The sequence below is a fragment of the Bubalus bubalis genome, chromosome 23 (genome assembly GCF_019923935.1).
Source record: "Bubalus bubalis isolate 160015118507 breed Murrah chromosome 23, NDDB_SH_1, whole genome shotgun sequence".
Lineage (NCBI taxonomy): Eukaryota > Metazoa > Chordata > Mammalia > Artiodactyla > Bovidae > Bubalus > Bubalus bubalis.
Window position 1 is genome coordinate 35,079,446 of NC_059179.1, and position 24,862 is coordinate 35,104,307.

Genomic DNA, 24,862 nt, shown 5'->3' on the forward strand with positions numbered 1-24,862 from the left:
TTGTTGTTTAATTTCTCTGGTGTTGACTTAGGTGCTCAGAGTAATTCGAGAAGAATTTACAGAAGGGATGGGCCTTTGAAAACTATTGTAAGGAAGCAGAATTCTAGTTAGGTCATGGGCAAATATGCAAAAGGAGACAATATGTATTTCTTATGGGGCAGGAGGGGCCGAATGACACCATGATGGAGATGGAAAATATATCCATGATTATTCAAACAGTAAAAATTGGGGGTGGGGGGTAGTTGGAGCATAGGAACAATTAGTGCAGATTCTGCAGCCATAATGGCCTGGGTAGAAAATCAGCTCTTCTACTTTTTAAGTGATCTCTGGCAAGTGGCTGAACTCCCACTAACCTCCTCTTTCTCATTTACTAAAGGGGAGGAGTGCCACTGACCCTGATGGGCTCAAAGATTAGAGGTGATGTATGTAAAGGTGTCAATGCAAAGCCTGCCATTTCAACAACTGGCAGGTTTAATAATAATATTACAAATAAAACAAGACTGGCTTAGATGGGGGTAGGGAGGAGGTAATTTAAGGACTTGGAGAGAATCCTCAATGATTAGCAGGAAGTTGTGAAATTTACCTTGTCACTCATTTAGTGACATTTTTCGCCTGAAAATATGATGACATCAGCATCCTAAGAGGATTACTTTGGTGCCCGTCTGTAGGACACATTTGAGACCCAGTATACCACTGTTCTTAGAAGCTGCTAAGAAACAAGACTGCCCCATATGTGTGTGTCTGTGTCCTATACTCTGTGAGTGTGTGTGTCCCATATTGTGTGTGTGCATGCACGTGTGCATCCCATACACTGGAATGTCAGGTGGACAGTGAACATCTCTCCATCAAGGATGAACTAGAATGAGTCTCACTGGGTCCTGCTCTACTTAAAAGAGCTTCCCTGGTGGCTCAGATGGTAAAGAATCTGCTTACAATACAGGAGATCTGGGTTCAATCCCTGGGTCGGGAAGATCTCCCAGAGAAGGAAATGGCAACCCCCTCCAGTATTCCTGCCTGGAGAATTCCATGGATGGAGGAGCCTGGTGGGTGACAATCCATGGGGTCACAAAGAGTTGGACACAACTGAGCAACTAACACTTTCACTTTTCACTACCTTAAAAGCAAGTTGGGTCATCCAACAGTGGCAGAAAACTTCCGGGAAACACAACAAACAAAAAACGATGTGCTCAACTGTAGAATTGTTTTCTGTGATGTGCCTCCCTCACTGCTGAATTTTCATCCTTCTTACATGAAGGATCAAACCTTTTCCAAACCCTAAGCTCCCTTATTATTTAAACAAATGAATGTTTACATAACTTAATCTCTAATATTTGCTTATACTTGTTTCCTCTAACACTAAGAAATAATAAATCCCCTTCATGTTTATTTTTAAAACTTGCAGTAGGACACACATAAGCTAGAATTAAAGTTTATAATGAGTAGACTAGGCCACTGGAGTTTAGGGAGATGAAAGTGTATTCAGGAAGACAGATATTGACTGATAAACCCACAAAAATCTCTCCTGCTTCTTTGTTACAGGACACAGCAAGGTTAAGATGCCCTTGAAAGCATCAGAGAAACAACTATTTCATGAAGATTCCCAGATCAATAAGGGTCTACAACTGGAAGTGGGTGGGTGCCTGGTTGGGAGAACAGAAGAGGATGAGGGTCAAAGTTGGTTGGCCAATGTCATTCCACACTTGCAGACGTGTGATCTGCCAGCAGGCTTTCTTTCTGTCAGTGTCATGGAAACTTCATCCAGGAGAGAAAATGGCAGCACAGACCAGCGTGACCTAAACCATCTCCAAGTGATGAGCAACAGGGAACCTATGTCACTTCTTCAGAAGACTTCTCGTGCTCCTCAGGATGGATGCTACCATGACGCAAACTCGCTCCCGGCTGATTCGTGTCTGCCCCAAGAGGAAGGAAGAAGCTGGAACTCTCTGGAAGCAAGAGGAAGCAGAGCATACTGGAAAAGTCTAAGGATCAGAAGGGCACAGGTTCCAGATCTAGCTCTGACAATGGGCCAACCGGCCTCAACTCTGAGAATCTATGACGTGAGGTGTCAAGCTATGAACTGAAAAATTAAAGGTAGAGACACAGGGCTGCTTCGGAGAGGTTCACTGTCTAGTGATGGAGCTAGTGGGTGATAAATGCAGACACTGAGCCGTGTCCTCCTGTGATGGAACACAGAGGATGAGTCTCCTCTATGTTCTCCATCCACCCACTAGTATAATAAACCTGAACTTAGTCCAGTTACCTGCTGTGTGATTTTGAGCAATTTACTAACCCTTTCTGAAACCCAGTTTTCTCGGGTCTAGGATGAATGCCTGGACTGCAAGTGCTCCTGTGCCCTTCTGGCTTTAGAAGCTTTAATGAAATTCCTTTCTTTCCACTGAAGCCCTTGTGCACCCACCAAAAACCCTGCCTTTCCCTGCTGTTGACTGAGGTCAATGCAATCAGGGAGCTGGGAGGCAGAAGTGGAGACTGACATGGACCTCAAAATAGAAAAGGAACAGCCTTTAATCAGTGGCTAAGGGCTTAGATAAAACTAGTATGTGACCTCTCGGTGGCCTGTCCAAAGTGTTCTAGTCAGAAAGTGGTTACTGACTTGTAAAGCAAACATGAACCCAGGCAATCCAAGTTTTGGGAAGTCTCTAATGACTTAAGAAGAGTTGCTATTTGGGGACTACTGACCTATAAAACATTCACCACGAACAGCAAGTCCAGGGCTTCCATGGGCCCCTGGGGGATGGAATTGGGAAGTGACCTTTGCAATCCCCTTTCCCATTGCTCATAAATTACTCATATTGGGGAAACAAACTCAAAACCATTAGCAGTAGAGATCAGAGTCAGTTTGTTTCAGCTGTGGGGGAGGTAAAAATGAAGAGACCTGACCTTGATTAAATGTCAACGTCTTTATTTAGGGTTCCTGGTAGCACCCCAAAAAGAGAGGAAATATTATTAGAAGCACCTTTATTCTCACTAAATCATTTCATTCAATTACCCCTTAGTCCGTGTAAAACCAAAGCTAAACTCTGTGATTTATGAAAGATACATAGGAGCAGAATGGACTGACCAGAAGCTGTTTCTCTTTGTGCTAAGGTGCGGCCCTAACACGGTTAGCTGTTGTGATCCTATTCCTCCATCCATCCACTAGTATAATAAACCTGAATTGAGTTTCCAACAATAGGGATCAGCTTGAGTTCAGCACGTTCACCTCACATTTACTCCCTGTAGGGGCTTTAAGAGAAAGTAGACAAAGATAAATCACGGAAATGTTGAAGACAGCACCCAAAGAGCAGACATCTGTGTTTATGGAGAATAGTATGTCCACAGTCAGGAAATGTGGCAGAATACATCCAAGCTTACCAAAATGCAAAATTCAGTGGTGGTTACTCACACTCTCAAATGATGTAGTGAAGGTCCCAAAGACATATTATTAACAGAAAAGAATCGAGTCACGAAAAAATGATCAGAGAATGATCCTTTTTTAACACTTCTATCTATCTATCTTATTCCTTCTATAAGTTCTTGAAGGATACACACTATTAACAATTTTGCCTCAAGAGAAAAGGGGACATGAAAGTGAACCAGGTAAGGGCAAGATTTCATCTTTCACTCTCTAATCTCCTGTGACACTGCACTTTCTTAACATAAGACATATTTATATATGACTTGGATAACTAAAATCAAACATTGTTGTGCTCTTTTACATTTCCCAGACAAATGAATAAGTTAAATAACAATTCAATTCTGAAAAGTTTAACTTCCATTTCGGACCACGCCCAGTGCATAAATATGGTATGCCTGTGCAGAGCGTGACCATCCTCTCCCTTTTCACATTCTTAAGACATGATTTGCCGCCCTTGACATGTAACCCATCTTTTAAGGTGTTTGGAGGAGTGATTAGGGATGTCGCTGAAATGACAGGTTATTAGAGAGGCACACCTGGAATCTTAAAGACCAACCGCTTGGAACTTTGAGCTAAGCTTGGGCAGGTCCCAACACAGCCTAGACCTGGTAGAAGGGCCCTTTCATTACACTGCTTCATTAATTTATTGATTTCGGTGGGGGTGAGTGAGGAAGAGTGAAGGCTAGGATGAAGGCAGGAAGGCAAGTCTCAAACACAACCAAAAATTCCAAATGCAAGAGCGATCAAAAAAGACACACGCCCTGGGAGCTCGGCTGTGCAAACACTCCAGAAATAGGAATGCTCTTGGGACGCGCCGTGGCTAAATGAAAGGTTCTTAATGAAGTAAGTCTCTGCTCTATGCAAACCCGGACTTCACAATACAGATTCTCACACCCAGAACATGTCTGCCTGGCTTTCCATTGATCGTCCCCCATTAGGTGGCCCAGCCCCGCAGCACCAGTGCAACTTCTGCAGCCATGCACAGGGATCGATATTAATAATTACCTTTCTCCTTCACCATGGTAACCGGTGCCTTTGGCGAGCAGCGCGGGAGGAAACGGGAACAAAGTCTAGGAGTGGGAGCGCCGCTGGGCAGACAGATCGGCTGCTGCAGAGGCTGCGAGGAAGCGCCCGGCCATCCACTCGCCGAGTCCCGGCTTCTTTCTAAAATCCCGCCCCCATCTCTAGGGCCAAGCTCGGGTGCCGCCCCAGCGATCGCCGCCAAGTGGTGGCCGCGCCCTGCTAAGGGACGCTGCCCTTCGGCCGGCGCAGCCACTCGCTACAGCTGCTGCTGTAACAAATGCAAAATTCCAGTGTCCTAAGCTCTGGTCACTGACACCACGTAGCATTCCTCGCGCCGGCAGAACCGGCATCAAAATGATCCCCGAGCACCGGCACCTCCCGGGGTCTGATAAATGATTGCCAGGAGAGGGTGGGTGGGCCGGTGAGGGGCAGCCAGGGACTGTTCCAGTAAGTCAAACTAGTCGATTGGTAGCTTATTAGTTTCCTATAACTGCTGCTCTCTCAGATTCAGCTTCTCTCAGACCAACCGAATCAATAAAATTAGCCTTAGTAGAAAAATAATGCAAGTGACGACTTCCAGTTCATTTCCTTCAACTTTTAAGGTCATGGAGGCTCAGTAATAATGAAAAATGAATAATGATGTTTGACTTCCCTTGTCCCCCTTTACCTGAAACAGGGCGGGGGGAGGGGTGGGGAGAGAAGAGGGGAACAGACTGGGACAATGAGGAGCCTGGGAAGAGGCATTTTTCAGGCTTCAGTCCCTCATCCAGGATCAAATCCAGAATCAAAGTAAAAATCTGACTTATCCTGTTAGGTGGGGTTCTGACTTTCCCCTTCTCCCCGATTCTTGAGCATTTTCTAGACAAGCCCCCTTGGTTCCCTATGTGTCAGGGAGGAGCCCTCCCAGCCCACAAAGCAAAGGGTGAACAGTCACACCCACATCCCTCACCAGCCTAACCCTGATCCTGGCTTTCAATTTCTGACCCCCAGAAGCACAGGTCTGTCTGCAGGGAGCAGGTAACTTCCAGTGGGTGGAGTCACCAAGCCGCCTACCCACCCCTTTCCAGCACCTGTCTCCCAAACCCAGATCGTTCACAGGCTCCCCACCGTGTGGGAGAGATGTGATGAGCAAGAGACACAAAGGCAGATGCTGCTGCTCTGGGAGAACAGCAGATGGACCACGCATCTTTCAGAACCAGAACAGGCCAGGATTAGACTGTTTTAGTGCAAATATTGTACCGTGTTGGGTCTAAGACAGCCGCGGTAACAGAAAGGAATGAAGTCAGGCAACCTGCCTCATCGTGGCCTCCGAGCTTGTTTAGAGCTGAGATGACAGCAGGCGGGGCTGGTTTTCCGCGGGGTTAGAGTGGCAGAGCTCAAGCGGCTGTGACATTCCTACATCTGTGATTCAGGGCTTTTCTATTTAAAGCCTGGGCATCTCCGCCTATAAGAAAGGGCGAAGGCCCCTCCAACCCCTGGGTCGTCTTTCCTATGACACAAACTTCTCCCACAGCCCTCCCTGCCCCCATCGCAGCCCCACAGGGTCATGTTTTTCCTAAGTCAGCGGCCAGCTGGAGAGTAAGCGCTGAAGAGCCTTTAAGCGGCTTCTCTAACCTCCATTCATAAAGAAGAGCCTAGCATGAGAGCAGCGCGACCTCAGGGCTGGGCAGGGCTCAGGAGCAGGAAGAGAAGCCCTTTTCAACCCCCCAGATGTTCACGGCCAGCACTGCACAGTCTCCTTCCCCCATCCCTAACCCCGCCAGAGCCCTCGAGGAGATGCTGACAAGCTAAATGAAACTCAGGGAGCTAGAATTAGTTTGGCGCTGTGAGCCTCGCAGGTGAACTTATTTTATTATATTTTGGCGGCATCAATAGATTAGCACCTCACTGAGGCACTTCTCCCCAAGGCTTTCATGTTATTCGGTGCAAAGCTAAGGGAACAGAACTCTCTTTCTCTCCCCCTCTCCCTCCCTCTCTTCCTAATGGAATGCGACAGTAAAACACCGTTGGGTTTCTAGTCCAAACCAAATCATCATATAAATATTCCAGGTACTATGAATGCTGCTGCTGCTAAGTCGCTTCAGTCGTATCCGACTCTGTGTGACCCCATAGACGGTAGCCCACCAGCCTTCCCCCGTCCCTGGGATTCTCCAGGCAAGAACACTGGAGTGGGTTGCCATTTCCTTCTCCAACTATGAATGCAGTGAGTTCAATTTCTCTTTTATTCAGGTGACTGTTTTTAATCCCGAGATTTTAGTTTATTAACCAAACTGATCCCTTATTGTGGCTCTGAGCCTACCTGTATACCTTTGTGGATGAACTGCTCAGAAAGCCCAGTTGAGGAAGACTCTCCAGGAGCTTTGGGGACTAAGCCAGCCGAGTAGCAGCTGGTGCCTATTCATTTTCAGAGGAGCCTTTTCCAAAGGAAAATACTACACAGTGGTTCAGAGAGATTTCTGCCCCCCTCCCTTCTTGTGTTTTCCATGGAAAGAATTTTCCTGTACCACAGTCAGAGTGAATGAGTCACCAGCATTTAGTTGCTAAATAACAGTCATATAGCTAAGGTCCGCCCCCCCCACCCCCCAACAGTCAGACACTGCTACTTTGGGATAAAAGCCTCCACGCTATACTTTTAAGATAACCAAAGAGGATATTACTACAGTTATTTTTGGACTGTGGCAGAGTAAAACCAAATTGTTTTTGTCTCCTTGCCTCAGGGCCAAATAGTTAAGAGCTTTGAGAACAGAAGCAAAGCACAGATATTTTGTGCTTTATAGTTAGTTCAAGCTACAAGAAGCGCCGCAAAATAAATGAAACAAGTTAAAAACTGTACAGCTCATAAGACAACAGGACTTTTCATTATTATTTCTAGAGAAGACTTCCAAAGAGCTTATCTCAATCTCATTCCACTCAGATGAGATAAGACTTCATAATATAGACACCAACCCGTGGGTTCATCTGTTGTTTTATTCTCTCAAACTGACTGACTGCTGCCTTGTCATTCACTCACAAAATGAAGGCAGGGTTGTCCACAAGTGACCAAAGGACAGAAACCATTTTGCTGGAGAGAAAAGCTTGGTGAGCACACAGCCACTCTTGGCAAAACACTCGAGAGTACATCACGTCCACAGTGCCTGCCTGCATGCTGTCGCTTCAGTTGTGTCTGACTCTTTGCAACGCTATGGACTGTTGCCCACCAGGCTCTTCTGTCCTAGGGATTCTCCAGGCAAGAATGCTGGAGCGGGTTGCCATCTCCTCCTCCAGGGGATCTTTCCAACCCAGGGATCAAGCCCCCATCTCTTACGTCTCCTGTATTGACAGGTGGTTTCTTAACCACTGGCACCACCTGGGAAGCCCATGCCAATTAAGAGGGAAATGTGAAGACGAGAAAGCAAGCAGCTGGATGGAGTCCACGCCCTCACTGCTCTCTTCTCTACAGAGTCTTAGGTTTCCTGTGGCTTATGCATCCATAAGGCAGGAATTTCCAGACCCCTCCATCCTGGTCCCCAGGAGCCCAGGCTTCCAGATACCCCCTCAAAAGCTTTGGACTCATTGGCAAAAGAGTGCTCAAAATTCTTTCTAGCAGTATCTGGCTGAAAGAAAACTTGAGAATGAGTTTGTTATTAGCTTTCTACTTAATGTTTGCATCTACCAATCTCACAGCAGACATTTATGGGGCATCGATGGTACACCAGGTCCAGGGCTGGCTGTCCAATGCAGGAAGAGAGACATCACTGCGCAGGAGTTGCTTAACCATCAAGTGAAGGAGCTGCTCATGCACAAGGACTCAACACGATTAGGAAGGTGCTAAGACAGAAGCCGGTACACAGGACGCAGGGCAGCGCTGAGCCCAATCTGGGGGGGTCAGCAGAGGCTTCTAGGAGGAATGAAGGGGCAAGACAGGGCTGCCAAATGAACAAAGCAGGGAAGATCGTTCCAAGTGGAGTCACAGGGCAAGAAGGTATCAAGATCAGTGTTCACAAGGAGTAGGGAGAGCCTCAAGCTAAGGCCTCAGTGGCAGGTCATGGAAGGTTCAGAAGGCCACGGTAAGGAATTTGAGCCTTTGAAGGGATGTGATGAGAGCCTTGGACTGAGCTACCTATTTCTTTACAGATTAGGTTCAAAAGACCGTGGGTACATTTCAAAGTCTGCCATGATGTGTGTCCAATCATACTGCCTCCTTCCTACAAACTGGATTGTGTTGGTGTGGCATGTCCAGTGTTTACCAGATTGTGCCTATGTTTATTCATTTTTTTAAGAAAGAGCCAATTCATTGGAAAAGACTCTGATGTTGAGAAAGATTGAGTGCAGGAAGAGAAGGAGGCAACAGAGGATGAGATGGTTGGTTGGCATCACTAACTCTATGGATATGAGTTTGAGCAAACTCCAGGGGATATGAAGGACAGGGAAGCCTAGCACGCTGCAATCAGGGGGTCACAAAGAGTTGGACATGACTTAATGACTCAACAACAACAAATATTTCCCCGAAAAATAGAATAAAATGACAGTCACACAAATAGCTTTTTGAGTAGCGCAAACCATATGGGATTGACTTATCCTTCTGTAATAATGGCTTGATGTCCACAATGAGGCTGTGAGAGTTTCATACTTTTTCAGACTCCTGAGAGCGCAGTCTGCAGACCTCCAGGGAGAAAAACACTAGGGGTGCTTTAAATGCATACACCTGCTCCCATCCAAGGTCTGAAGATTCAGATTTTCTGGTTAAGACTTGAGCTGTACCACCAGCTCCTTAAGTAATGAAGGACCACTGACTGGCTTAGCACACTGGCCTGTATCATCAAAAGTGACTGAACATGTAATTCACAAACATAGCTATAGCCAATGCTGCCCCATCTAAAAAACAACCCCCATCTTCTCAGTGGGCTGAAATAATAACTGTCATGACATTCACTGTAGTCTTCATGAAAATTTATTGGTAGTGACGATTCCAAAGTTTCCTACTGTCGGACACAAATTCCTAAATGTCTGATCCCTCTTGATCCTGATCCTACTCTTAGGTCTTCAATGGAGAATTCTTAGGATTTTTTCCATGTGAATCTCACAGAATCGGTGCCCAGCAAAGTTCTTTTCCATGAGTTCTTCAAGTAGAATAATTTACATTTGTATCCAAAACTTCTCTGTGGTCTTTCTCAGAAGTCAATTCTGAGTTTGGATCTAAGCAACAGATTGCAGCTTAAGAAAAATCACTAATGCATGTTAGTCACTCAGTTGTGTCCGACTCTTTGCAACCCCATGGACTATAGCTCACCAAGCTTCTCTGTCCACGGGATTCTCCAAGCAAGAATACTGGAGTGGATTGCCATTTCCTTCTCCAGGAGATCTTCCCAATCTAGGGATCGAACCCGGGTCTCCTGCATTGCAGGCAGGTTTTTTAGCATCTGATCCACCAGGCAAGTGTATTTAAAACTTTCCATAAATAATTCACTATAGATATTAACTGCAGGGGAATGTAAAAATCAGTCACTTTCCTACAAGTGTACTGGAAATGATTACTGGAATTCAAAGGATCTTTTGATAGTACAGAGAGTTTCATGGATTTTAGCCTAATTTCAGGCACATGAGAAGCTCACGAGAAGTACAGAAATAGCCCTGAAGTACTTGGGAAAAAGTCTCTTTTTTCCCCAATTTACTAGTGAGTTGGCCAAAAAGTTTGTTCGGGCTTTCCATGCCTTCTTATGGAAAAATCAAAATAAACTTCTTGGCCAATCCAATATTATTAGCTTTTTCTTTTCCCCTAATATGTTCCAGGTAGAAATACAGTACTGGAAAAGAAAAATGGTTATTTACTATCATCTGAAGCTGGGATGCATTTCCTAGCAACACCCTCTTCTTTCTGGTACTTCATGTCACCAGTGGGGCTTCCCAGGTGGCACAACGGTAAAGAATCCACCTGCCAATGCAGCTTTGATCCCTGGGTCAAAAAGATCCACTGGAGTAGGAAATGGCAACCCACTCTAGTTTTCTTGCCTGGAAAAGTCCATGGATAGAGAAGCCTGGCAGACCATAGTAGTGCCTGGGATTACAAATAGTTGGACACGACGGAGACTGAGCATTGCACACGCCTGACATTTGTGTGAGCCTTGCACACGCATGTCATTAGTGCTCCAAATACGATGACACTGCAGTGAAGCAATTATGTGTCTATTTTTGCAAGAGCTGAGCTCTCTGAGGGCCGAGATCGCATGTGAATATCTGGATTCACATAGTGATAGGCGCAAAGTAGGCATGCGACATTTGATCAATTCTAAGGCACAAACGTCACTGACTTGCCACAGTAGGTCAAAATGCTGGCTAAGTGTTCACTTTTATATCAAAAAGACTGATTTTGAAATCTCACTCAAGTAAATTAAAAGTAAATTCAGTCTCATACATAAATCAATTTAGTGGCTGCTTGAAAGTAATTGCCAAGATGCAAACCAGTAATTCACTTTGGGAGAAACAAGTTGAAAGGAACTTAACCAGGTAGCATTTTATGAAATCTCCTTTATAACTACTCCTAAATACCACCTTTCCCCCTCTTTTAACACATTTATTATTGGGGTTAAATTATAGTAATTCCCAAACTCAACCCCCAAGAAACAGTTATCTATGCCAAGCTTACTTCATACTAATTTTCTTTTCTTGCTTTTTTTACAACTTGATTTTTTATTGGTGTATAACTGCTTTACAATGTTGTGTTAGTTTCCGCTGCACAACAACGTGAATCAGCTGTAAGTTAATTACGACTTTTGTTGTCATTTACAGGGAGCTTATTATGTGTCAGCCACCATTCTGGTCTCTTTACAATCATTTATCACCTCATTTAATCCTCCTAACAACTGGATAAAATAATATTTTCTTTACACTTGAGGAAACAGGTTTGTCAGAATCCAAAGCCATGGGCTCTCCCTTTGCTTTGTTGGGTCTTTTTTTCCACAGAGGTCACAAAAGAGTCACCCTTTCCCTATGCCCAGCTACACACACACAGACACACACACACACACACACACAAAAACACACATTTTTTTAGTCAAGATGCACTCAATGTGTATCAACTTCTTTGGCATTTCTAGAAGAAAATGATTTTGCATTTTGCCTCTATAAAATGATCTTCTCTCCTGATATTTTATCCTTCATTGGTGTTTTGACTTCTTATCATAGGGTCTGCAGATGAATGGCTTCATCTTGGCCTGTTGGGCTCATCTTTGGCTGGACAGGGAAAGATGTTGTACTCAGATCCACATTCTCAAGTCTTCTAGGATGCAGTTCCATCATCCACCCTCTCTGATCATCCTTAAGGAATAGCATTCCTGCGTGCATGCTCAGTTACTCAGTCATGTCCTATTCTTTGTGACCCCACAGACTATAGCCTGCCAGGCTTCTCTCTCCATGGGATTTTCCAAGCAAGAATACTAGGGTGGGTTGCCACTCCAGCATGCCCTAGAATGTGCATGCATCCAAACAGTAAAATTTGAGTTGAGTAAAAAACAGTTGAGCTAGTCGAGTGCAAAATTCCCACACTTCTGGAAAGATTAAAATACATATGCCTCTACAATCTATGAAATATAAATTGTGCAATTTCAGTGATTCCACAAATGAGTTCAGCCCTCTTATATTTGCAGTCAAAATGAGTAGGGCATAGCTTAAACACAAAAGCTCCAAATTCATGTCAACAATGTAAAATTTTACTTTATTTAGGACAACATTAGGTAGAATATAAAACACTTTGACAAGGTGAGAAAGAGTCTGCGGAATAATGGAAAAAAACTTGTAGAACTTTTAATGGAAGGGCTTCCCAGATGGCACAATGGTAAAGAATCTACCTACCAATGCAGGAGATGCAAAAGACGTGGGTTCAATCCCTGGGTTGAGAAGATTCCCTTGGAGGAGGAAATGGCAACCCACTCCAGCATTCTTGCCTGGAAAATCCCACAGATAGAGGCGCCTTTGCCCTCACCATTCCTCATCTGTCCCCTCTTTTGAGTGGGCACTGGGCAATATGACTTCATGCCTTGGCCATGGCTCACTGGATCACAGGTGGACACTGGATGAGCCAGGGGGACCCACACCTCAGCTGGCCAAGCACTTGCAAGGTATATCCTATCTTAAGAAAGAGGATCTGAGTCAATTAGGTTTTCACTTCTGAGGATCTGAACTCAGAGTCATATAGAAAAGTCCCAGGCAGGAGCCAGCATTGTATTAAAAAATCAAGTAAGACCAAGCAGCAATAGGCTTCCCAGAGACACGCAGATACCAAAATCCTGAGGGGTTAAAGAGGAAGCCAATGGGGAGGGAGGAGACTGGGACTGAACCGATGGTCCTGGGGCAGCCTAGAATCCTATGCTTCCTGAGGCCTGCCTGCTCGGCACTTTCTGGGTTCCTATGAGTCCTCCCTATGTTCTTACACATATGCATTCCTCCTTCTTTTATTTTTTATTGGGACCATTTTTAAAGTCTCTATTGAATTTGTTACAAAACTTTCTGTTTTACGTTTTGGTGTTTGGGCCACAAGGCATATAGGATCTTAGCTCCCTGACCAGGGATCAAACCTGCATCCCTTGCATTGGAAGGCAAAGTCTTAACCACTGGACCACCAGGGAAGTCCCCGATTCCTCCTTTTGAATGCCCATGTCTCCTTGGCATTCACTTCTAAAAGTCAAACCTGGTTCCTGGAAACATCGCAGTGAGTTAACGCCCCTGGAAGCAGCTTTCCATCAGTGACTGATGGGAAGATGGTAGACAAATACCCCAGCTTCCTTGTCCCTTGGCTGGACATCCATGGGGTGTATCTGCACTGTCTACCAGAGTTCCCAATCAATTAAGCCTTGGCTGCCCACACTGTTAACTAGCTTGATAATTCACCTTTCCCTGGCTTCACTCCCCTGTTATTGCTTCCTGGGATCATCTTTCAAATACATGATTTGTCCTTGAATCCTTGTCTCCAGGTTCGATTGGAGGGGGGAGAGTTTCAACATAAAAGAGAATCTAGGTTATCTATACTTTTATGCTTAAAAAGAGAAAAATTAGTCTTGATCCACTGATTACTTTCTAGTCCTTTGCTTTAAATGGTAGAGACAGATTCTAGAACAATACCCTGAAGAGACCAAATTTGCTCATCAGACAGAATGCATGATTTTTTTCTCAAGAGAACCAGTGATTAATTAGATCATTTTTTGTACAAACACAATGAATTTATATGCACACACACTGTGCTCAAGTGCTTCTTCCTTTAAATATGTAAACAAGGCTACTTGGATTAATTCAGGTTACAGGGATCAGAACTAAGAGCTGCCTCATAAATCAATATGCCCCTAAATGCCTTTTAAGCCTGCAGTTATATTTTACGGTGAAGGATGTGATTTATGAAATTTATCAAGTTCTGTAGGAATGAGTCATTTTATAATATTATTCTACTGTATTTCCATATATACTTGGGCTTTCATTTTAAAAATTTAAATAGTTTCACATTGCTACAATTCCACCAAAGACTGTGCTAGTACTATATGCCATATGCCACATTGGCTGTATTTCCGAAAGCAGTATAGAAGGTAGTTTTATTCCTTTCCTCCCCTCTCACCATCCCCCAGCAAAATAGAAACACTCTGCATATGCATGGGATTTGTTGGGGTTTGGGGAGATTGGAGGGAGGACAGGAAGGGAAATATTTAGAATTTAAATTTCCCTTGGTATTGGATCTGGATCCCACAATATATTTTTCCCTTCCTGAATAAAACATACTAAGAGTGCTGAACATTTGGCAACATGCTTCATTGACTATTGGGCTTCCCTTGTGGCTCAGCTGGTAAAGAATCTGCCTGCAATGCTGGAGACCAGGGTTCAGTCCCCATTGGAAAGATCCCCTAGAGAAGGGAAATGCTACCCTCTCCAGTAATCTGGCCTAGAGAATTCTATGGACTGTATAGTTCACGGGGTCACAAAGAGTCGGTCAGATACGACTGACTTTCATTTTCATTGACTATTAAATTTACACGTGGAAAAAAGTAAGGAAGCTATAAAAACAGTATGAAGTCATAGCATCATACAGTTGAAGGCAAAGCGGGCAAAATTCAGTGAAGAATGAAAAGAAATTATCACTGATTCACTAATTATGCTAAAAATATTTACTGAACATCTACAATACACAAAACTTCATAAAGTTGACAGTGATCAAAGATGACATAGATCAAAGATGCCTAGATTAAGCCCTCATTGAGCTTACATTCTAGTCAGACAAGTAGCGAAAGTACTGAAATAACTTTAAAAGGAGGTAGAAAGGGATGGGAATCAGAAATACTGAGAAAATGCTGTAAAGTTTTGAAAAATGCTTGCCATTTAGCAAAAAAGATAGAAAAAGTTTCAAGTATTAATAGAACGTGATCCTCCCAAAATACAGGAGGAGTTACAGAAAGTTGGTTGAGCCCTGCATCTTTTCACCAGTTGCTACAGATAGAAAATGAACTGGGATGACCCAGAGGGATGGTATGGGGAGGCAGGTAGGAGGGGGGTTCAGGATGGGGAACGCATGTACACCCGTGGTGGATTCATGTCAATGTATGGCAAAACCAATACAATATTGTAAAGTAAAAAAAATAAATAAGTAAATAAGAAGAAGAAAATGAACTGGACTACTCTTGGTATCCAGATAAAAGAGGAAACCAAGAAATTCGTTGAAAGTACCTACTTGCGTCCTCTTTAAACTCTTAAAATAGACCAACCAAACCATGATCTATGCAAGTTCAAGTTCAGTTGAAGTATTACTAAAAAAAAGTAACATCACATAGTATTTCCGCCAATGATAATATTGCAGCAATGGATGACCTCAACAACAGGGCAGTTATTTATTAAGTAGCCAGTATCCCTGCAACGGGGCTAGCTACCAAGCGGTTACAGATTTGCAGTGTTGCTCCGAGGACAAGTCTGGTCCGAGGAAAAGGTAACAGATGAACTTACGCAGCTGCATACTAGGGTCACATGATAGCTCTTCAGGGAAAACAGTGATAGCAAACAGACTGGGAAGTGTCCTGCACAAAGAGCAAAGGTCAACTAGCCTAGAATATTCTAGTGATGCCAAAAATGACCTGACAGCATGATCCGGGGCAGGCCAGGCAGAAAGGGAGAAAGCTGGTTGCTGGCAGTGGCTCTAACGATTTGACTTTCTTCCCATCTTTATCCCCGGGGGCCTCTTTCGTGTCATGAGAATGCTCCCTTTCCACCGCACCACATGCAAACCTCTGTGAGCGGGATGTTTCTGGGCATTGTGAGTCAGAACGTCTCTGACATCCTCTGATTCATTCTGGTTGCTATCTATGGCTACAGAACTTGGATGAGGAAAGATCTTTTAACAGCAACCAAACGCAATTTGGAGGCTATCCTAAGGCACCTGCAGAGGAATAGCAAAACCAGCTAACTAATATCATCGAGTAAAGAGCCTACCTTCCTTTACGTAATGTGTTTGCAGACCTTTGCGTTATAGGGATAGGAACTTAACTGGTGGCCCAGTGGCTAAGACTCTGTGCTCCCAATGCAGGGTCACTGGGGTTCTATCCCTGATCAAGAAGCTAGATCCCACATGCAGCAACTGAGAGTTCTATGACAAACTAAGGATCCTACACGCCACAATTAAGACACAACACAGCCAAATACATAAGTAAACATTTAAACAATTGTAGGGATATACAAGGATTTGAAGATTAAGGTACAGGGTACCAACAGGTATGAATGTAAAAATGAGATTTTTTACTTTAGAGAAAATTGGTTATTTCATATTGGGGGAAAATTCTGACTTAATTTGAAGTTATATTAAGGGCAATTTTAATGCAAAATAGTGTTTTCCCAATGGGGAAAACAGTCTGACAGTTCCTCAAAAAGTTAAACACAGAGTTAACAGGGACTTCCCTGGCGGTCCAGAGGTTAAGACTCTCTGCTCCCAACGCAGGCTGCATGGGTTTGATCCCGTCAGGAAACTAAGATCCTGCATACATATGACATGGCCAAAACAAACAAACAACAACAACAAAAAATAGTGATAACATATGACCCAGCAACCCCACTCTTAGGTATTCCAAGAAAATGGAAAACATACGTCTTATGTCCATACAAAAAGTTGTATACATGTGTTCATACCAGCATTATTCTTAATAGCCTAGAGCAGAAACAACCCAAATGTCCATCAGCTGGTGAATAAATACACTGTGGTGTATCCATACAATGGGATATTACTCATCCATAAAAAGGGATGAAGCAGTGATACACGCTAAACACCAGTGAAGTGTGAAAACATGATGCTAAGCAAAAGCAGCCACATACAAAAGGCCACTTGCTGTGTAATTCCAGTTACAGGAAATGTCCAGAACAGGCAAACCCAGAGCCAGAAAATAGACCAGGAGTTCCCAAGGGCTGGGCAGTGTTGGTAACAGGGGTAACTGCTAATGGTTCAGTTCAGTTCAGGTCAGGTCAGTCACTCAGTCGTGTCCGACTCTTTGCAACCCCATGAATCACAGCATGCTAGGCCTCCCTGTCCATCACCAACTCCCGGAGTTCACTCAGACTCACATCCATCGAGTCGGTGATGCCATCCAGCCATCTCATCCTCTGTTGCTCCCTTTTCCTCCTGCCCCCAATCCCTCCCAGGATCAGGGTCTTTTCCAATGAGTTAACTCTTCGCATGAGGTGGCCAAAGTACTGGAGTTTCAGCTTTAGCATCATTCCTTCCAAAGAACACCCAGGGCTGATCTCCTTTAGAATGTACTGGTTGGATCTCCTTGCAGTCCAAGGGACTCTCAAGAGTCTTCTCCAGAAAGAATGAAGGGATGGAGCTAATGGTTACAGGGTCGTTTTTCAGGGTGATGAACATGCTCTGGAATTAGATGGTGGTGATGTTTGCACAACTTTGTGACTATACTAAAACCCACAGAATTGTACATGATATAATGGTATATTTTTATGGCATGTGAATTATATCAATTTTTTAAATGTATGAAATGTGTTTATTCACCAAGCACAGTATGTATTATATACTAGAGAAACAAAGCCTGTTAAAACAATTTTCTTGCAAATAAGAACCTTACTACTTGGCAAAGAGAGATATGCAGACAGATAGATACAACCAAGCATTATGTTGTTGTTGTTCAGTCGCTAAGTCGTGTACAATTCTTTGTGACCCCATGGATTGTAGCATGGCAGGCTCCTCTCTCCATGGGAATTCCCAGGCAAGGATACTGGAGTGGGTTGCCAAGCATAAGAGTGCATAAATGTGTAAATACTTTTCCATAAATGGGGATTTGTGTGATATTCCCCAAAGAAGGGACGTCTTAAAAAGATTCAAAGGAAAGTTTCACCTGAGGTGAATCTCAAACTAAACTAAAACAATTTTTGATAACCCATTGGTCTTCTCTTTTGTAGTGTTAAGCAGAGAGAAAGAAGGCCAGTTCTTCATGTAATTCCACCACTAATTTATCTAACAGAACTGGCAAAAGTCATTTCACTTCTTTGGACCTCAGTCTTCCACTCCCGGTAGGAAGATGTTGATGTCAAACTTTTATTTCCATATTTACGAAACATCTAGAATTCTAAGGCATACCATAGTCCTTCTAGAGTTCTGACATATTAGTATGAAGGGCCCATGAATTCTGATTCTACAGAGGATTTCTCCAACATGTTGAATGTGGTACCTTCTGGAAGTACAAAAAAAAATCACCACTCTCCTGGCTACATCAAGAATAGTAAGCAGACTATGCAGCTGCCTTCCTATTGGCTGCCTTCATCATGCATCCAAGGGCCATTCCAGATTCATGGCTGATTTACCAAGGTAAAAGACATCTATAATGATAAGCCCTGGGTCATACCCCAGATTCACTAGAATCAAATGATGCTTAATCAGGGTTTCTATGAAGGTAGGCCACTCTTAGGAAGAATCAAATAAAATTTTAAGCCAGGAAAAAATATCTGAATGCTAAACAATAAAACAGATTGCCTTATTCTCTGACTTCCAATAAAATCAGTTTTTAAGTACATATAATTAAAACTAATGGGGGCATTTCAGCATATTCAGTTACTCAAGGAAGAAAATTAGATGGGGACATCTTCCTGTGAAAATAAATTACTCATCCATATTCCTAGACCAAAACTAAATAAATAAAAACAAAGAAACATATCAAAACATTAAGGCTAGACCAAGCAGAGAGAGGCCGTGAATGAAGTGAAAAATGCCTTCTTTTTTCCTTTCAATCTCATTTCACTGGAATATTTCTTTCTGCTCATACTCTGGGTATGTCTTTTCTATTTTGCAGCTCAAATCCTACTTTCTATTTCCCTGGCCACCCCCAGGTCCAGGTTATCTTGCCTTGCTTGGAAAACTAATCGCATTTATTACCTAAGAATTTATTTTGCTTCTCCCACATTTGAGCAGGAGAGAAGAGGAAAGAGGAAAAAAGTTCTTGAGAAGCTACTAATGCTAGTTTATCCTCTTCTTTCATATTTCTATTTTATTTCAGTCCTCACACCATTACAGCCATATGGTAGTATTATCTGCATTTGACAAGTGATAAAACTAAGCGAAGTATTGTATCTAAGTCACAACATCTAAAAGGAATGGTGCTGGGTTTTGAACTTGGCAGGTTAGCCTGACCCCACAGCCCCGGAACCGCGGCCACTGCACCAAACTGCTTCTTCCAACCTCGGCTACTTGAAGGGAGGGGATAATTTAAGCCCATTGTATTCTAACATAGTGATTTGATTTCTACAAGCATCAATTTATTCCTTTACTCATACACTTACAGTCTTTTTCCATGCCAGGTACTATCATAGAGTAAAAATTGAAATTTGACTCCCTCCACACTCTCAGAGAGGACCTCTGCTGCTGCTGCTGCTGCTGCTGCTAAGTCACTTCAGTCGTGTCTGACTCTGTTGTGACCCCATAGATGGCAGCCCACTAGGCTCCTCTGTCCCTGGGATTCTCCAGGCAAAAACACTGGAGTGGGTTGCCATTTCCTTCTCCAATGCATGAAAGTGAAAAGTGAAAGTGAAGTTGCTCAGTCGTGCCCAACTCTTAGTGACCCCATGGACTGCAGCCCACCAGGCTCCTCCATCCATGGGGTTTTCAGGCAAGAGTACTGGAGTGGGGTGCCACTGCCTTCTCCGAGAGAGGACCTCACAGTGTACTAAATAAGACAGGCCTATAAACAGGCAGGTCTAACAGAGTTCTCCCAGAGTTCATACATGGGATACTGTACATCATGGAGAGGATGAGGCAAGAAGTAAGACAAGCCTGCCCAGAGAAGGAAAAGCTTAAAGCAAATTCCACCTGAGAGTCAGAGGAACAAGGAAGGCTACACCAGGCAGCAGAACATAACACAGTGAGACCCATGGGGAAAGGCCCTTGAGACATCTGTGACAAAGACATCTGCTGTGAGTGTTGTTGGGGGTGGGGTAATGGTTGAACATGGTAGAAAGGCAAGGTCTGACCGTCAAGGGCTTGAAATTCTGATTCTGGGAAATATGATTAAACTAATGGAACAGGCAGGAGCTTTCGGAAGTTAACAGGGGTTATAGATAACTATAAATCAATGAAAAAATGCTGGCTGTCTAATGCTTTGCATGCATGCTAAGTCGCTTCAGTCAAGTCCGACCCTTTGCGACCCCATGGACTGTGTTGCCTGCCAGGCTCCTCTGTCCATGGGATCCTCCAGGCAAGAATACTGGAGTGGATTGTCATTTCCTCCTCCAGGGGATCTTCCCAACCCAGGGATCGAACCTGCATTACAGACAGAACTCCTCCAGCCCTAGCATTACAGACAGACTCTTCACCACTGAGCCTCTGTGGAAGCCCTGTCTAATGATTTACCACCTATTAACAGCTGAAAACCTAATCTCTCCTTCCATGCCCTCCCAAGATTTAGAAGAAACCACTCATTATCATTTCCCACCTCAAGAGACTAGGGAACCACTTCCCGTCAACAAACGATGAGGCCCTGGTGGCCGGGTGTGTGGAGGAACGAAGACCATGGCTGAGGGCATCGCCTCGCCAATGCCGGGTGCCTGTCACTGCTTTGTATCCAGCCAGCCACTCATGCAGCTGGCAGGGAAGATGGCAGGGCTGACGGGAGAAACCAGATATTGCTCCTTATCACAGCTTCTGGGAAACATTTTTTATGGCCAGAAGTCAAACACCGCTCTCCGATTTAAGGTGGGGTAGATAGGGGTCTTCACCATTGAGTCTGAGATTTGCCAAGTATTTAAAACATTTTCCAACACAGCATCTCAATAACACCAGGAAGATGCAATAGAAAAGCCCCACAGAGCTTTGGGAGATACACTCCTCAAACTGTGGACAACAGAGTCCCTTTTTAGTCTTTGACAGTGCCCAAGACTTTCCCTTGGAGAAGGCAATGGCACCCCACTCCAGTACTCTTGCCTGGAAAATCCCATGGATGGAGGAGCCTGGTAGGCTGCAGTCCATGGGGTGGCTAAGAGTTGGGCACGACTGAGTGACTTCACTTTCACTTTTCACTTTCATGCATTGGAGAAGGAAATGGCAACCCACTCCAGTGTTCTTGCCTGGAGAATCCCAGGGATAGGGGAGCCTAGTGGGTTGCCATCTATGGGGTCAGAGTCAGGCACGACTGAAGCGACTTAGCAGCAGCAGCAGCAGCAGCAAGACCTTCCCTTGGCCCTTTGACATCAATGTGTGACCCATGGGGATGGGACTGATGACAGCAGATGGGATGAGAAGGGACAGAAAGTTAGAGAACCACATGAGTTACATGCCATGAACATATAACAAAACAGGAAACAACAATGTATTAATCACCTATGATGTTCTCTCAGTTACACGGTAAATCTCAGTATACTGGAGTGGGTAGCCTTTCCCTTCTCCAGGGGATCTTCCCAACCCAGGGACTGAACCCAGGTCTGCTGCATTGCAGGTGGATTCTTTACCAGCTGAGCCACAAGAAAGTCCCTTAGGGAGACAGACCATTCCAAATGAAGACAGACCTAGGAGGGGTACAGACGATAATGGGGGGACACAGCAGGTCCCTGAACCAGAGCAAAATCACCTTCTATTTTAGGGGATATGAACTGCTTTACCAGGGAGGGGACTGTCAATTCTGTTTTGGTCACTGGTATTCAGTCCAGAACTTTCTGCTTTGGGATGTAGACTCAGCTGACAACATAATCATTGAATCCCTTCATTATAACCTTAGGGCTTTTGATAACAGTGCCAGTCTCTTCTTGTTTGTTTGCTGAGAAGGCAATTGCCCTAAATATGCCTCTTTCATTTGTACTGGACCCAAAAGCTCAGGAGGTCAGAGAAACACAGGTTCAGAAACTTACTCTAAGTTTCTACTGGAAGGTGATGAGAAAACCCCATACAGAGAGCTTGTAATCATGAACTAGGAAAAAGAAATGTTTGCTAATTTTCCTTGAAAAACCAATTTATTTGATAAGAGAATCTTCAGATCTGAGTTATTAAAGTACTTCATCAGCACTATTATTTACGAAATTAAAGTGTGCCAAAGATAAGCAATTTCTATGGATGACCTGACCTTAAGCTCCCAGGTTGAGGCCTTACAGCATCATGGTTTAAGACCATGAACTTGGGTGTCAAGCCAACCAGAGTCCAAATCTAGCTCTTTCACTTAGTACCTACATGACTTTTAGCACGTTTCTTAACTGCATATGCCTCACTCTCCTCATCTGTAAAATGAAAATGAAAGTAGGGCTTGCTTTGTTGAGTTTTTAAGAATGTTAAATGGGGGAGCTTATAAAGCACTTCGCACAACGTTGGACACACAGCAGGCCCTCAGTGAATGACCCTGGTTCTAGAATGGTATGGCATCCACGATCAGAGCTAACAATCAGATCCACACGCAGAAACTGTTTTTTATGTTCACTTATCTATTTGCTTTGTCTACACATCCAGTTTCTTGCCAATTCCTTTCCTGTTCTGAAATGGGGAAAACAGTTCCTTCTCTAGTGACTTCCAGGGGTTGTTTTGAGCATGACAAAGGAGAGAGACACATAGGTGCAGCCCTGCACAGCTCAAAACAGGAGTGAGTCCCAGACAAAAACAGGAAGTTGCGGCATCTTGAGGTCCTTCTGGCAGCTGCAGGAGGCCTCTGCCAAATATCTGAGTGTCCTGCCAGGAGCTGCCCCTGAGCACTGTGGGGCTTTGCTCACCCAGGAACACAGATGACTACAGGAGAAGGGGGCTTCCTTCAAGCACCTGTCCTAAAAAGGATACTTTAAGTTCACATAGTGGCTTCCTGGGAACCACACTTCCTGTGCTGTGTGTATACTCCTGGGCCCCGGCAGCCCTGGAAACTGGACTTCTATTGGTTTACAGCCATGGAAGACAAACAATAGAAATCATTGCTTGCAAAATAATGAATGATTTCATCGTACTTTTATTATAGTTAAAATTTAGTGGGTGCTTGTGTGTATCACTATAGCAAACACCTCTGATGCGCATGTTCTTGTTTAATCCTTATAATCAGTGCTGCCCTTAGACTCAAGCAAGCACAGTTCCTGGCCCTAAACCATACCTTCCTCAAAAATGTCTAAGTCCCCATCATGAAGCTGCAGAAACAACACTGGAACTGGAATTATTGTTATATAAACAATAAACATCCTTATGTTTTAAAAAAAACTAAGTCCCCAGAGAATGAACTTATGGTTGCTGGGTTGAGGGGGGAAGATGGAGGAAAGGCATAGCTAGGGACCTTGGGACAGACAAGTACACACCGCTACATTTAAAATGGACAACCAGAAAGAACCTAATGTAGAGCACATGGAACTCTGCTCAGTGTTATGCGGCAACCTGGAAGGGAGAGCAATTTGGGAGAGAATATATAAATGTATGTGTATGGTTTAGTCCCTTCGCTGTTCACCTGAAACTATCACTGCATTGTTAATTGGCTATATCCCAATACAGGGGCTTCCCTGGTGGCTCAGCTGGTAAAGAACCGGCCTGCCAATGCAGGAGAAGCAAAAGACAGGGGTGTGATCCCTGCATTGGGAAGATCCCCTGGAGAAGGAAATGGCAACTCCCTCCAGTATTCTTGCCTGGAAAGTTCCATGGACAGAGGAGCCTGATGGACTACAGTCCATGGGGTCGCAAAGAGCTGGACATGACTTAATGCACATGCACACACATATCCCAATACAAAATAAAAAGGTTTTTTTAAAAAATAAAGAGACAGGAGGAAAAATATATCTAAATCTCTTTCTGGTGCCTGGGCTGGAGCCAGCCGTGCTATCTAGGCCGGGCAGTCCAGCCTCCTCTTTGGAGCTCTCTCTGATGATCCTCTGTGTCCCTCCCATGCTGTGCAGGGGGTTGACCAGATGCCTAGAGGCACTCTAGCCAGCCAGGAGTTGGAGTCAGCTGGAGTCAGCTCAATTCCAGGAGGGGAGTTTGGTGAACAATCACTCTTTGAGGCTGGCATGGTGTTTTTTAACCTTGATTGAGCAGGCTTGCGCTGTTGACACATTGACTTGGAGTGACTAAAACTGTTTATATAAACAGGATCTCCACAAAAACTATTTGCCCAGGAACCCATATGCCCTGGGGATGGACCTGCTCCTAGCAATCATGTGAAGTGTGCATTCTTCTGCATACCTTACAGATGGGGAAATTGTCACTTGGAGACATTAATTTCCCAAAAACAACACATTGAATAAGTTGAAGAGTTGGAACTTAAATTCTGAAATGTCCAACCCCAAAGCCCACACACTGAACTAATTCCCCAGATTTCCTTATCTGCCCCCAATAAGATACCAATACCCTAGAGAAGGTTACATTTTCCTTTACCCAGGCTCTCTTTGATACTTTCTCTTCTCTTGTTCCCCTGTGATTGAAACTACTGACAAGCTATTGTCCAGCACACTCTCCTTCGGCCACAGGTTACCTAGTCTCCTCCTGACTTCCTGCGTTCTCTACTGGCAGACCTTATCTCTTTAATGAGCATCAACAGCTCATTCCAGAAACATTTTATTTGAATCTCTTTTAGTAGAGTCACTGAACAGAAGCACCAAATTCATTCATAATTGTTAGTTCCAGAGGAAAGTTAAATGTTTTGTTTTTACCCCTAATTGATGAATTAACTTTTTTAACTCAATAAAGGGACTTTAGGTATCCACCAGCATGGGAATCCAATATTTAAGAGAGGTGCCTTAAACTCCTGCAATATGCATGGTCAGCTGGCTCTGAACCAATTTCTCCTAGAGTGGCTTGTAAGAGGCCTGAGGGCAGAAGTCTTGGTTTTCCTATCCCTACCCATTGCTCGCCTGAAAAGGATGAGCCTGGAGTAGTGAAATGAAGACTGTTAAAGAGTGAGAGAGTCAAAGAGCTGTCAGCATCTGTCAGATCAGTATCCTGTCCTGCCTTAACACTGATCTCCTAGCCAGCCTCTCGGTGAACTGCATGAT

General features: G+C 44.0%; 1 protein-coding gene across 3 annotated transcripts in view; it reads right to left on the bottom strand.

The window, feature by feature from the left end:
* The window catches only part of ABLIM1 (actin binding LIM protein 1), a 329,328-nt gene that overhangs the window by 186,539 nt on the left and 117,927 nt on the right, over positions 1 to 24,862 (bottom strand). Inside the window, exon 1 of one of the 3 annotated variants that reach the window (XM_044935298.2) lies at positions 4,421 to 4,736. The exons of the other annotated variants lie outside the window; for them this stretch is intronic. Coding sequence (XP_044791233.1) covers positions 4,421 to 4,436 — 16 coding nt within the window. The 5' untranslated portion in view covers positions 4,437 to 4,736. Of the gene's footprint in view, positions 1 to 4,420; positions 4,737 to 24,862 lie in introns of those variants that run through there. 3 annotated transcript variants of the gene reach the window in all.